Source organism: Euwallacea similis, chromosome 14 (genome assembly GCF_039881205.1).
Source record: "Euwallacea similis isolate ESF13 chromosome 14, ESF131.1, whole genome shotgun sequence".
In the NCBI taxonomy this organism is placed as follows: Eukaryota; Metazoa; Arthropoda; class Insecta; order Coleoptera; family Curculionidae; genus Euwallacea; species Euwallacea similis.
This window is the reverse complement of record NC_089622.1, coordinates 1131271-1145803: the sequence shown is the minus strand read 5'-3', so window position 1 is coordinate 1145803 and position 14533 is coordinate 1131271. Positions and strand designations below refer to the sequence as shown.

Sequence of the window (14533 nt, the reverse complement as noted above, 5' to 3'; positions counted from 1 at the left end):
GGTGCCTATACTGCTTCTATTTCTATTTTTTGAAACTGCTTTCTTTATAAGATTAAAATTTTAAAAATATATATATTTGTCTTATTTTCTTTTTAAAAAAATATTAAGAATTACATATGAAATTATAATATTATTTTGTTATAAGTAACAAATAGCACTGCTTACAACATTGCCACATTAAACGTTTTGGTAAAAGTGTAAAGGCCAAACTTAACCTTGATACTATGTCATTAGTGTCTATGTGTTATGTTTGCTTACTTTAGGTGCACGTGCATGTTGTTCTTTTACTTTAAGAATTGAGTATTTATTATTATTAAATGGTTATTGATAATACATCTACTCTTAAAAGATTGAATAATTCAATATACTGCAGATATCACTATTTAAACCTCAATCATGGAAATGGACTACAGCAGCGATTCTGAATTGAGTGATAGTGATAAGGAGGTAAGGTGACCGCAAGACTTTCAGCTTGAGTTTCGGAAAGGAGAATCACCTACGAAAATATATATACAAAAGTTTTATTTTTAAGTAATAATTCATCTAATTCCCAAGCTTTTACTTCAATTTTCATTAATGGAATACCAAAAAAATGTTTTAAACTTTCGACACCTCAATTACTTTTTTGAGACTGTGCATACATATGCCCAAGAATTTGTTTAAATTGAGAAAAGATTTTTATAAATACTGATTAACCTCACTTGATAACTTGAGACTTTTACAGAATAGGGCTTTAGAACTATTGCTCTATATTCATGGAAACTGTGTTAAAGTTACCAGCATTTCAATAATTTGTCAATTTTGAACTTTAGAATTAAGAATTTAATTCTAATAGCCAATTCATTTCTCCTTTAGTTGCAAGATGCTTTTGTTGAAGGCAAATTAAAACCTGGATTAAATATTGTGGAGCAAGCCCCAAAAAAATTCATAAATAATGTGGTAAGTGCCAATTTCTCCAACATTTCTATTCGCCCTCTATGTAATGCATGTAAAGGGAGTTCAAAGTAAAAAAAATAATCTCCCAATAATTACTTATTCATCTTCTTATATCACAACTTAACATACTTACAAATTAAGTTACAACAATACCTGTCTTATTTAAATACATCACATTATTTTATACTCAAGAAAACTACAAAGAGTTTAAAGCTTAATATCTTACATTATTGTGCCCTGGATAAGTTATTCAGCAAATGCAATGTGCAAAGTTACTTACAAAATCTATAGATTTTCATTTTAGTAAAATCATATTGTTGTGGAATTTAAATAATCAGTTTATCCCACCATTCCTCTTCTCATGCCAACAGAAATAAAAATATTATTGGCAGTTATAATTACTTATGTAATGATAATATTATCTGATGTGTTGTGGTATATCTCTTTCAAGTGAGGCATTCTCTAAATGAGACCCAACAGCTGCAATTTCGAAGGTTAATTTGTTTGTCACTTAATTAATCATGATTAGAGGTACCTTTTTTTGTCCCAGGGTTGTATTTAGAAACTAATACAATTACTAAAACAGTAGGAAGCAGTATTATTGGAAGAAATATGAGCCTTTTCAGCCATTTTTGCCATTGCTTTTCGAGTCCAATACACCACCTGAAAATTTCTCAAATTTTGTAATTTGAATAAGCACATGTTAATTATATGTAATTAAGCAAAATAAAAAGTAAATACTTGAAAGCAAAATGTTTAAATAAAAATGTGTTGTTTGAAATTTTCTTAAGCAGAATCCTTCAGAGAACATGATTATTTTTGCACTACATACCGAATTCTTCCACTGTCCTGATGTGGCACCAATCTTACACTTCTGGTGGATGATCTTTCCATTCCAGCCTCTGCAGGCAAAAGTTTGCCCGTTCCACTCGAAAAATCAACGGGAATAAATGAATACGACCTTTGAACAATTTACTATAATTGACCTCTTTTGATTTATTAAGGCAAGTTTTTTATTGTACATTCGCTTGATAAAAGGCACGTAGGTGTTTTAGTAGATTTGGTTCATCATCCAGTAACTTACATTAATTTTTTTCTTATACTATTATACATATAGGTATATTAACACTATTAATTCGCGCATAAATACTGGTTCAAATAATACATTTTTTATATATTAATCTGTATCCAAAATATTCCTCAATATTAATTTTAGCACGAGTAACTTGAGCACGTTTAAGTAACTAGAATTCGTACTTAAATTTCTAGGAAGGATTAAAACACAAGTTGGAGGAAATTAAATTAGGCTTACCATGGATTGAAAAGCTAGATTTTGTCAATGAAGAAGCACCATTGGCTCCAGAGCTCGCCACTCAATTATTGGTGCATGAACAAAAGCGCGAAAACCAATTGAAAAATAACAAAAAACTGCCCCAATTCAAACCCAGTGATGATCCTGTGTTGAATGATTTTAACAGAGAAATGAGTTTCTTAAGACAAGCTCAGGCAGCAATACTTGATGCCATTCCAAAACTCAAAGCTCTAGGAATATCCACTAAGAGACCGGACGACTATTTCGCGGAAATGGCAAAGACTGACGAGCACATGCAAAAAATTAGGGAACGTTTGATGCAGAAACAGCAACAGCAGCAAAGGAGTGAGAGAGTAAAGCAGTTGAGGCAACAAAGAAAGGAAGGAAAATTGTTGCAAGTTCAAACGAAACTGCAAAGGCAGCAGGAAAAGAAAGAGATGTTAGATCAAGTTAAAAAGTACCGGAAAGGTGTGTCTAAAGATTTAGATTTCCTGGATTCAAAGAAAAGTAAAGCCATTTCAAGAAAGGCTTTGGAGAAGAGGAAATTAAAAAATAAAAAATTTGGTTTCGGAGGGAAGAAGAAAGGTGGTAAATTGAACACGAAAGAGAGCGCTGCGGATATCAGCGAATATAGAAGCCCCAAAGGGCCGAGAAAAGGAAGGGACAGTAAGGGGAATAAGGGGAAAGGAAAAGCTAAAACTAGGCCAGGGAAAAATAGAAGAGTAAAAGCCAGAAACAAAAAATAATTTACAGTATATTTAATTAAGCCTTTGTAATGTAATATAATTACTATTTTTAAAGATTCTGAATATTTTCATTAACCTGAAGAAAGATTATATCTTAATTCTACCGACATGGTTCGAGAAAATACCGCTTCTTATGACAAATCATAAATGATACACTGGAGCAAATAAAGAAATGCTACCATAACAGACATTTAATCGATTTTTTCTTTTATGCTCAAGGACGTATAGCAATATTAACCTTGATTATAAAATTGACCTAAAAGAGCTATGAACACAGCCGGGTATAGCATTTATTTTGGTTACACCATAAAGAGGGGAGGACCTCACGTTACCAAAACAAAATGCTGTTGGAGGGAACATTCGAGTAGTTGTCCTCGCTTGCGGTTCGTCCTCAACATTTCACGTTCGTATGTTAAGAGTCATTTTTTATTACCGCAAATAAATAAGACCACTTTTTTTCATTTCTCTATTAAAAAAGTCTTTCTAAATAAACGTAAAAAATCTTAACTAGATTAAAAACTAATTTTTTATGTTACTTCGAATGTAAAAATTAAAACAAAGATAACATTGGTTGATAAATATAATAAATCAGAAAAAAAGGCAACATTTATAGCTACAAAAAATACGCCACAAGTGCGAGAAAAAAACCCCGAAAGTAAAAATTCTCCATGAAACTAGTAAAAAATAATATACTCATCAATAGACGATGGGCAAAACTTGATATTCCCCTTCGACGTCAATTACCACGGGAGTTATTTGGGTAATGTTACTGGCAGTGGTAATTTTATTGTTCTTTTGAAGATCATCCGAATACACGTTATGAGTAGTTAGATACGTAGGGTTCCAGCCTTTAGGTGTCTCGGTCGGAATTTTTGCTATAACCATTACGGCTTCGGTGGCGGGATCTGCATCGATTTTTTCGACATCTAAAATTCCCAAATGTGGTTTGAATTCACGATACCTACTCAACCTTTCTTTAGAAACTGCTTTATTGTCCCAGCTTGTTAACTAATATTTCTAACGACAAAAGATAAAATGACCAAATAAATCATTTCTGTAGAAACGAAATTCCAGACTCATGAAAGCTACAGGAAGATTATATCCGTTGCGAAAAGTTTATTAGTGTCTAAATTTGTATGCTAATTGTGAATATCTTTAACTTTTTTCCTTGTGTGCATTATATACTTACTTTCTTTTGGTTCGGCATCTTCTTCCGTTACATTAGATGGATGGGCTTTGCGTATATGTTGCATCAATTTGGACTTCGTTACATACTGTTTGTGGCACCACCTACACTTCCTAGGTCGTGTGAAAATGGTGACGGGGGTGGAAAAAGAAGCTGAAGACTGAACATCATTCGACGGGTTCACTGTTGTTCTTTAAGTGATAAAAGGGAAATAATAAAATGTATTAATGTTGGTTTAAACTGGAGGGAAACTCATTGATTGGGAAAATTGTTGACAAAATCAGGTGTGTAACTTCAGCACAAAGTGATATTGATTTTGATGTATTTAGAAAAATTAGAACAGTTTTTAAATTGTATTTTGTATTCTTACCCGTTATCGACCGGCAAAGGTGCTCCTGGATGGACTTTCAAGACATGACATTTTCGTTTAGTACCACTTTTATAAACTTTGTCACAGTATTCACAGTTATAGTTCTTTGGAGTTTGTAATATAGGAATGTTCAATTCAGGAACTGAATCCGGACTAATATCAGGATGGCGTTTCGCCAAGTGATTAACCAACATTCCTGAAGAAATACGTATGTAATGCGAATGAAGAGAATAATGGTAAAATTGAAATGATTTTACGACTTCTTAAAACTCAAAAATAATATAAAAACTCATCTTACCTCTACGTTTAAAGCCTATGAGGCACATGTGACATTTATAAATAAATCTATGGAAGTCCTTTGGAATCCGAGGAATTTTCTGATCAGATTCTTGCTTATGAATTTTCTTTATGTGATCTGACAATTTATCCTTCCTTTTAAACTGTTTTCCACAATCAGCACACAAAAACTCTTTGCGATCCGAGTGCTTGATCAAGTGCTTTTTCAAATTGTCAATAATGCTGAAGGACTTTGGACAATGCGGACAATGGTGCTCCTTTTCATTATGAAATCTTGCGTGTTTTTTAAGGAAACAGTACTTTGTGAAGACTTTACTGCAGTGCGGACATGCATATATGCCATTATACGCGTGTTCAGGAATGTGAAGTTTTAATTCTACTACGTGGTCGAAACGTTCTCTGCATATTACACACTGGAAATGCTTTTCGCCTCGCTTATGACCTTTTAAATGGAATGATAGGGCTGATTTACTGAGAAAACGCTTATTACAGAATTTGCATTGTAGACGTTTGTTCTCGTCCGATCCGTGATGAGACATATGTTTCTGCAAAAGAAGTACAAGGTGATTCTTTAACATTCCGGCCAATTTGTGATTTAATAAAAAATTTAATTCTGGGGATGTATGTAGGGCTCGAGATGTTTGGTAAATTTTTGTTGACCCCTTACATTATAATTTGTTATAATAATTTACCTGAAGCCTGATCAACTGGGCGAACACTTTGTGACAAACCGGGCATTTAAACGCGTTATTATTGCCCACAATTTTCGGGAGTGCATGACTTGAAACGTGCATTACAAGTTGTTTCCTAGTGGGGAATTTCCTCTGGCATTGAGGACACACGTGGTTAGGCTGATCCAGAGGTAGCTCAGGGTTATGTTTCAATTTATGAATGCTCAATAGAATTTCTGCTTTAAAACGTATATCGCAAATGGGGCATTGGAATCTCCTACGAAAGTAATTATAAGTACAAAAATAGATACCACGTAACAAAACTCCTTACTTCAATATTGTAAAATGTTCTTCAATATTTATCTCCTGAGATTGGTGATTTTCGACCAAATGCCGCTTAAGCGCAAAATAATTTGTAGAGCCATTCAGTACGGTCTGGCAAAGGTTACATTCAATAAACTCAATTTGCGTCTTTATTGGCCTGGATCTCGAATTGTGTTTCTTAGTACCTTTTCTCTTCAGTTTGGTATTTTCTTTATCATGTACGTCGAAGTGACGTTGCAATTCGTCACATGTAGAAAATTTTTCTGGACACTCATAACACGGCCATGGTTTGTTTTCGATCGGTTTTAATACTTCCAATTTAAACTGGCTTGCATACGCAGAACTATAACCTACCTGAGAACACATCAAAATTATAGATAATTTGGGAATTTTGCAATTTTACCTTAAGTTCTTCTTTTGGTTGTATATTTCGCGTGGTGGTGAAATACAGATCTTTGTCTTCCTGGCTTACAATGAGATTTTGCTCTTCGAAATTTAGAGCTTTTCGGATAAAGCCCATCCAATTGGAAACATCTAGAAAAACGTAACATGATCCAATCAATGATGTTGGCAATAGTTGCGTAACAACTCAAAATCCAGCCATGGAATTAAAAACAAAAATAGTTGAACTGAATTCTATACATACTTACTTTCGTCAGAAACTGAAATTCTATACATATTTCCATCAATATGAATTAAAAAATCATTTTCCTCATTTCCAAATTTGTAATTGACTAGAACCCCCTTCAGAGGTCCGAACTGTGTGCTTTTTGGAATAATTTTCCTTGCAAATACTGCATTTTCTGGCAATAATAATTGAAAAATATAATATTTTAGAAGACCTTTCTATGTATTTACCTTACCTCCATCTACTTTGGTTAATGTTAAGTGAGAATCAGGCAAAGAGGCGCGCGCTTTTGTTAAAACTGGTTTATCATTGATGACAAAAACTGAAGACACTAAAAAAATCAAAATCTTTGCGTAAAATAGACCTTCTAACCAATAATACTCTTACATAGTCTTTCTTCTTCATTTACAGACTTACTAGTGATACTTCTAGTAATCATTTTTGGTTCAATTGCATAATCAGATATTTCAATTGGTAAATTTTCTAGGTAGTTTTTGGCGGTTTCATTATCACAGGTCATTTCATCGTTTGTGTTATAAATGATATTTGATTTTACCATAGGATAAATCTGGGATTCTATCTTTTCAGTTGGAAGTATACTCTCAAGAAGTTGATCATTGGAAAAGGTTTTTACCTCGAGGAATTCTTGAGGTCCAATACTGTAAGATTTGCCTAAAACATGGACAGGTATTGGCAATATGTCTTTACTTGAAATATAACTCAAAGTTCCCAGAAGAAGAAAATGAATTCATTTTCTTTCAAATGAATCAAAGTGACCATTTTTCAAGTTGCAACTGACCTGTTGCATCATCAGTAATCAATAACTCAACCTCTTCCTTATTGCCTCCAGAAATCAATTGTCCCACCTCATCTGTCCCTACAACTTCATCATCGCTCCCTATCACCTCCAAATACTGTGATTTATTAGAATCCAACTCATCATTACTCAATACAGTTTGCATTACTGATGCTGACAATGTTTCCAGAGAATTTTCGGCAGGCTCATGGTGTTCAAAAGTATCCTGCCCTGTGCTCCCTTGTGAAACATACTGATGGATAATTATTGGTCTCAAGTCATTATTTAAATGATCATTTTCATATTGAATTGACACTGGGCTATATTGGGTAATAGAACACATATTAGGATCTAGAGGGCTGACATGTGGAGCAACAAAGTTTGAACAAATTTGCTCAGGAACTGATGGGTCATCTGCAGCGATCGTTTCATCAATGTTGTCACTGCAAACATACTCAACCTGTAATATTGGGTAGTTTGAAAGGGGTTTTACATGTGTGATTAGTTAATTTACTGAGATATAGAGTAGGGATGAGTTACTGTCAGCTAATAAGGTATTAGACTCGAGGTTTGGCCAGTTTTCAGGGGTACCAAGTTCTTCAACCTCAACAGTACCCTGTTGATTTTTGTGGTCTGTAGTTCTTTTCATCTTGTTCTGAAAAGATAATAAATAAAATGGCTAAAAAATAAGTGAGAATGGAAATGCATGCACTTCTTAAACCTGCTGGGGTAGATGTAAATATCTGGAACCTATAATAGTAATGCCTAATTTAGAAACTGCAAAATAAGATAATGTAGCCCTATTTACTCAACTCTTATGTTTAGGTTTGTTTAGTACCTATGAAAGAAATATTATAATCTCAGGCAGTTAAGATATTCACTCTTTAGGTGGTACAATGCCAGAGTTGTGCAGGTAACTTCTGAATTAAGTCAATTATTTATCCAATAAAAACAATTAATTAGCTTTTTCAAACATCACTGCAGGGCATCAACCAAACCAGGCGCGAGATTGTACCTACAAATTTACGGTAGGCATATGTAAATATAGTTTTGAATATAATTTGTAAGACCTGTGTTTGTGTAACACTAATCACAGATAATGCACAAATATAAAGTGCTTCATACATTCAAAATTAACAAGATATTAATAATATTTTTAAGCAAATGTAGGTAGGATGGGTATTAGGTATTTCCCTAAGGACACTAACTTAACACTTCTTCAGCTAAACATGTAAGTAATTTATCATTCTCAACATTTTGTTTTTACCTTTATAGGCAGTATAATGCGCTTCTTAGCAAAATGTTATGAACATCCATTATTTTTAAATAAAAAATTAAATTAACAAATCATTAATAATAAATTACTAAAATTGGAATATGTCTAAATCAGCTGATTGTCAGTGGTTCGGAAAAAGTCGTCATCTGTCATTTGAGTTGAATGCAGCGCGGTAAGTTGATCTTCCATTGTTTTATAGTGGCATAAAACTCCCAATGTCCAAGAACTCGGTTCAATGCAAGAGTCCATTGATGTCCAACTAGAATTCTATTTACTTATAAATATGGAGCCATTTCCTGTTAAATCGGAAGTGTTTAAAAACCGTTATGTACTTAAGGTCTTTAAAATTCATTTGAATCGGCAGGAAAACAATATTATTAGGGGTAAGCGTCCCACAGAGATATCCAGAAAATTTTGCTTTTTATATGTTGCTAGAGGGAATAATCTGGAGATGAACAACGAAATACACTGATTGAAGATATTGAACTATATTCACATTCGCCCATTTGGGAGAAATCTGAGAAAATGTCGGTACCAGCACTAATTACATTTTATTATTGATTCTTTTTGGAGAAGAGTAGTACTTTTTGTCGGAACCGGTAAATACTAGATAGAAGGGATAATCGAGATTCCTCCATATCACACAATTTGGTACGCACGTATTCGATGATGTATGTTGAGTTGCCTACTTGTACCTGTACATGTAATTTTTCTTTTTTTTCTGTTTGGTCTATTCCAAAATATACCGGGTATCCTCAACAATTTGCTTAACGGTGGTTCAATTTATATTATATATGGATGTAATGGCCGTACCCTTTGAAAAGTATGCTCCTTTGAAGAAAATAGCTTAACGGTAGAAGAGCGCATTTTAGAAAGCTGCCTCATCACACCATGCTTCTTTCAAATTCGTACAAGAGGCGAAAGAGCATAATGAAATTCTTTAAGGCTTTTTTAAAAGTATTTTGCGTCCACTTGAACTAACAAGGTATACGTGGGATCCACCGCATCACACTACCACCCCTGCACTATCATACAGTCCGGTTCTCTGCTCTGCCCATGCCCATCAAAAACCACGACCAAGGTCTACGAGTTCCTCATCCAACTACTCGTTACGTACTACGTAGATTGTGGTAGTGGTGCATGATTGCGAGCGTGTGGGCACGAATGCACGTTGAGAATGAAAGTATAAAGAATGAAAATGGACTGTAGTGGAGATTGACGAAAAGTGAATTAAAACATAAAAACTAAGCTCGTGCTCTAAAATGCATAGTCACGGGCATGGACAAGAGAACCGACACAGTGAGCTCATAGCAAATAGCGACGTCGCATGACCGTGAGCTTTGGAGGGACGGTATATAAATTACACCCAGGTACAGTTATTTTTAGACCATTACACAAATATCTAATGGAAGGCAGAGCTTTCGCAAGTAAACAATATTATTGAAGAAGCGTCAAAAATGAACGAATCCAGTTCGGCATAAACTTGATGAATGAACTTCCCTGTGATGTTTGTTTTTAAAAGTGGTGAGGTGTAATGGAGAGGCCTTTTAAATTTCCTTTCACCCGAAAATAGCTTCGCTTTCGCATCAGGCTCTCATGTTTGGCAAGACCGTTTAAGTTATTAAATGGTCCAGTACGGGAACAATGGCCTCTTTAAAAGTGAAAGAAGTTTTGTGCCTGATATACTCCGGGTTGCTCTTTGTAAGTTTTAATTTGTTTATTAGAAGCTCTGATTAATTTGTTGAATTGGCCAGCTTTCGGGACTGGTGCTCATAGGCACTTCGGCCTATTTTCTGTTCAAGTTATTTTACCATTACACATTCATTCCATCCGGCAGCGTGGGACCATTCTTTGTGATACTTTTACTGGGAATTCTGCACCTATTCCTGACATGGCTTGGTATAAAAGGGCCTACGAGGGAACATAATTTCCACATTTTCCTGGTAAGTCCAACCTGGTTCTGCCACTAGAACGTACTTTGCACCTTCGCTCTTTGTTCAATACGTATATTTGTTATTGTCGCACTTCGTGGTGACGTGAAGTTACGTACATGCCCAACTACAAGCAAGTCTTGTGTTGTCACATACATATGTATATCAGGGCTACATGAAAAATATTCCATTAATTATTATAAAAAGTCTATTGGTGAAATTATTCTTTAAATAGTAATTGATTGTTTGTTTTGATTAAAATGTATTAACGCTCTTATTTAATTCCTTCCAGTTTATGATATTTACGCTGCTTTTGCTGGCGTGTGAATTTGCCGTTGGAGTTTGGTCGATTATTTTGTGGGACGAAGTCGAGGTTGGGTCGATCGATTTAATGGTGACGTCATTCGGCGAATTAATTACATTGAATTACTATAAAAAAGACTGGCACAAATTACAAAGCCAAGTAAGTATTATGTAGCTAAGGCGGCCGTCGAAACGAAGGCAGCGTGGCCGAGCGGTCTAAGGCGCTGGTTTTAGGCACCAGTCCGAAAGGGCGTGGGTTCGAATCCCACCGCTGTCACATTTTTTTTTTTTATTAAATAATACTTTTAAAATTTATATTAATAAGTATTTCAAAAATAGTAGGAAATAGCCTATATAATATACGATTTTCATTGGGGCAAAAATAATTATTTTTTAAATGGGCACTAGAAATAAAGATATACTTATATTTATTATCATTGGTTTCAGCTACATTGTTGTGGAATTAATGGCATGCAAGACTACCATAATAAAACAGACTCATATCCAGTGTCTTGCTTTGCAATATCTGGAAATTCAAGTTCTTCAATGTATTCAGAAGGTTGCAAAATGCCATTAATTAAGTATGTAAAGCGGATTTTAATAGATGGGGCCATTATCGGGTTCGTGTCTGTGTTATTTCACGTAAGTATTATAAATAATTATTAGGACAATATACAGCGTAAGCTTTTTGTTGTTTTTGTGTTGAAGACCCCTATATTTGTTTTTTTTTTATTAAGTGTACCTCTTGGTTTTCTTTTAGGCATTAGGACTTTTTGCTTTCTTCAGCTTCTTCAAAACTCTGAGGGAGGAAAGAGCAGAACGAATAGCCCGCCGAATCGCCATTCAGCGAGAATTAGCTAACGCGGGGCAAGTTCAAAACCAAGCACACGCTCCTCTTATGATTCCTCCTCCCAATACCGCCAATAAGGAGGGACCAAGTAGTACGTCGCCTCCTACAGCACCTACTTAATTATGTTTTTTTTATTCCCCTTTTTGTAACTCTAAAAGTAGAGTGTAGCTATTAAGTAACAATAATAAGTTTTGAAACAGCGACGCCAGTTTAAACGAGAGTAAATGAAATAATAATTAATCGTCTGCATTATTACAATAGCAAGACCAAAGAGATAATTACTTAGAAAATATACGATCTTTATCGCTGTTAATAAAGTTCCTTCATATATGACTTTTAAAATTGATATACGTACAAAATTATGATGTAACATCTAAAGGCGGTTTTGTTAAATATATTATTACTTACTCGTAACAGTAGGTATCTTGTAGAGTAAGAAAAGTATCTATAAATACCGTAATGTTTATTTCGAACCTAGCTGTGGCATAAACATTTTATTTTAGGTATAAGGTTTAAAGCGTTTATGCCTATTTGAGTACAGCAGTTCAATCGAAAGCGTCATAACTTTTATTCGTCAGTGTTAGCAGAACGCACTTAACATGTATAATTACGTTAGATACAATTTTATGTAAGTCTATTCATATTGTTATTTTGTTTATACTATTTGTTTTTGTAACTTTTTAGTACTTTTATAAGTAATTTACATATATCCAGCTTTTGTACTTATTTCGTAATGAAATATATAAAAGTTTCTTAAGGATTGAATTTTTCTTTATACGTAGCTGCCATCAGTATGTCACGTTGTAGTGCAAGTTTGTTCCCTCGTATTAGACAGGTTTTACAGGGTGCTACCTTTACGATAAATGGAACGGAGTTATTGGCAATACGGTATATCAATCAAAATATATCAAGTATGCTATTGAATTGTAACTTAAAATATGGTTATTATTGAACTTTCCCTCTAGGTGACCACTCTTAAATGGAAAATATTTGAAAAATACTTTTATTTATACCAGAACTGAATGTGGGGGGAGTGTGTAAAATCCTACATCAATAGTATTAAAAAATTCAGTTTGCACCGTTAAAACTAAAAGCGTACTGGAATGTAATGAGTTAGCAGGAAGATTGTGTGCTAGAAAACGAAACAAACATGAATAAATTTCTATACTTTATTTTCCTAAATATACAGGCCATATTACATACGTTATGGAACACTTTTGAACCGAATTTCTAAACATTAGATGCTAAAATTTGGCATAATTCAACAAAGTATTCATGGTCCACGATATGGGAATATTTCATGAGATGCGTGAAAAATACTTGATGATTAAAAATAATCAAATTTAAAGAAAACAGAGCTTTAGGGACAATTTGGTGAATAATATACTTGTCTCGACAAAAAGTACTGAAATTAGAATATTACTTGAATATTGAATGAAATACTCATCTATGTATTATTTTTTGAGCAAATCGGCACACTTTCGCGTTTTCTTTTGACGATTACTCTCAATTTTCATAGGTATGCAAAAATTCGGGAATGTCTAGAAACCATTTGGTATGTGCTAAATACACCGCTAAATAATAACGTTTTCATAGTATATATATAATTTATACACTTTAGACAACTAAGTTTAACATTTAATAGTACAAAAAGGAAAATCACAGATAAAATTAACCCTCAAAACTCTAGAAAAATATGTAAGTAGTAGTTCGTACATTAAAAAGACCTATGAAAAATACTGATACAGTTACTTTTGGAACCAAAGGTTTTATGTCCTTTGGGTTTTTGGGGATAATATTAAGGAAAATTATACAAGGGGCTGAGCCGTTTAATCATGAAATTAAACCGTACAGGAGGTTATCACAAGATAGTTGATTAACGTCCGTATGGACGATGACTTTGCATCTTTGATGAATTATTCTCTTCTGTGGAATCAAGTTCACAGTGAAACATATCTCTATTACAAATATGCATACAAAAATGTAACAGAGATATGGAAAGCTTTATTGGGGAAAAACGAAAATGCGAAGCTAACTAAAATTTAATTTTGTATGTAACTTACTCTAGGTAATTCTAAATCAATTACACTTTTTCTGCTCATGGTAAGTATCTGGCAATTATCACGATAAGTTCCAATTGAACCTACTTAAACTCGCGAATCATGAATATTCGAATTTATTATAACTTTATTGCATATGTTGGAAAGTTAACAGTTTCTAAAGGGAGAAATCTTTTCCATTGTAAACGGGTCGAGTATGCACTCAAGTCTCCTTATAAAAACCAAAGAGATTGTCACCGGAAAATTATCAAGGAAATTATACTATGGATCAAACATTTTCGGCTAAAATTTGAGATAAAAGTCTACTTAAACTGTCCAAACCAGTTAGGAACCCTCCGTCGGGTCCTTCGTGAACTTTGTTACCTTTGATATTGCTAAAACTATGTTTGGTTTTGAACGAGGTGTGAGCAAAGTCGATTATTCTGATGTCCACCCGAGGGTTTGGGTTTAGGGTTGTAGGGCGGCAGTTTAGTGTTGGTTTCTCACTTACACACAATCTGCAAAAAAGTAATACGTATGTAGAACGTTGACTAAATTGCAATTTCCGTATAACAAAACTTGAAATTCGGAACATAATCATGTACTTTACACCTTTGGTACATATTATATTATTCAAGTAAGGTCAGGTTACTTCGAAATTAAACATTCTGCCCGAGTCAGTTCGGGTATTTTTTTAATTACTTTAATTTGATTCGGGTCAGTTAATAACTTTTTTGACTAGAAGGTGTTAAGAACGCATTTTATGGGCTTGGAACCTTGGGAAGTATTAAATGAGTCAATTGGATTTGCTTAAAATCATGAACATTATCAAGGTATTTTGATCGAATCAATCTGTTTTCTCTAACAA

At 33.9% G+C, this 14533-nt stretch overlaps 5 protein-coding genes, 1 long non-coding RNA gene and 1 other non-coding gene across 11 annotated transcripts in view; 4 read left to right on the top strand and 3 right to left on the bottom strand.

Annotated features, from left to right (window-relative positions):
- LOC136413450 (probable protein phosphatase CG10417) overlaps positions 1-14533 on the top strand; it is a 77222-nt gene that overhangs the window by 25559 nt on the left and 37130 nt on the right. The gene's annotated exons all lie outside the window — the stretch shown is intronic.
- LOC136413345 (probable rRNA-processing protein EBP2 homolog) lies at positions 288-3050 on the top strand. The gene is made up of 3 exons (XM_066396849.1): positions 288-447; positions 856-939; positions 2206-3050. Exons 1-3 carry the CDS (start codon positions 397-399, stop codon positions 2992-2994), a joined length of 924 nt encoding a protein of 307 aa, XP_066252946.1. The 5' UTR covers positions 288-396; the 3' UTR covers positions 2995-3050.
- Positions 1020-1915, bottom strand: LOC136413346 (uncharacterized). Its single transcript, XR_010752467.1, has 3 exons — positions 1769-1915; positions 1472-1599; positions 1020-1416 (listed from the first exon to the last, which is right to left on the bottom strand). It is a non-coding gene; the product is annotated as an uncharacterized lncRNA (long non-coding RNA).
- Positions 3561-8552, bottom strand: LOC136413344 (PR domain zinc finger protein 10-like). The gene is made up of 13 exons (XM_066396848.1): positions 8534-8552; positions 7781-7921; positions 7270-7726; positions 6858-7142; positions 6706-6801; positions 6493-6645; positions 6246-6376; positions 5850-6196; positions 5540-5795; positions 4849-5392; positions 4551-4746; positions 4184-4371; positions 3561-3920 (listed from the first exon to the last, which is right to left on the bottom strand). Exons 2-13 carry the CDS (start codon positions 7913-7915, stop codon positions 3691-3693), a joined length of 3018 nt encoding a protein of 1005 aa, XP_066252945.1. The 5' UTR covers positions 7916-7921; positions 8534-8552; the 3' UTR covers positions 3561-3690.
- On the top strand, positions 9668-12366 carry LOC136413460 (23 kDa integral membrane protein-like). 4 transcript variants are annotated; one of them, XM_066397035.1, is made up of 6 exons: positions 9668-9912; positions 10133-10243; positions 10297-10485; positions 10766-10936; positions 11224-11418; positions 11537-12366. In XM_066397035.1, exons 2-6 carry the CDS (start codon positions 10187-10189, stop codon positions 11744-11746), a joined length of 822 nt encoding a protein of 273 aa, XP_066253132.1. In that variant the 5' UTR covers positions 9668-9912; positions 10133-10186; the 3' UTR covers positions 11747-12366. The 4 variants fall into 4 exon arrangements, with proteins under 4 accessions (XP_066253132.1, XP_066253131.1, XP_066253129.1 ...); XM_066397034.1 differs by having other exon boundaries at positions 10116-10243; XM_066397032.1 differs by having other exon boundaries at positions 9989-10243.
- Positions 10974-11053, top strand: TRNAL-UAG (transfer RNA leucine (anticodon UAG)). The gene has a single exon. It is a non-coding gene; the product is annotated as a tRNA-Leu (tRNA).
- Ip6k (Inositol hexakisphosphate kinase) overlaps positions 12782-14533 on the bottom strand; it is a 29498-nt gene continuing 27746 nt past the window's right edge. For both annotated transcript variants that reach the window (XM_066397301.1, XM_066397302.1), the window contains one exon: positions 12782-14183. In XM_066397301.1, the coding sequence (XP_066253398.1) occupies positions 13955-14183 (229 nt within the window). In that variant the 3' untranslated portion in view covers positions 12782-13954. The remainder of the gene's footprint in view (positions 14184-14533) is intronic.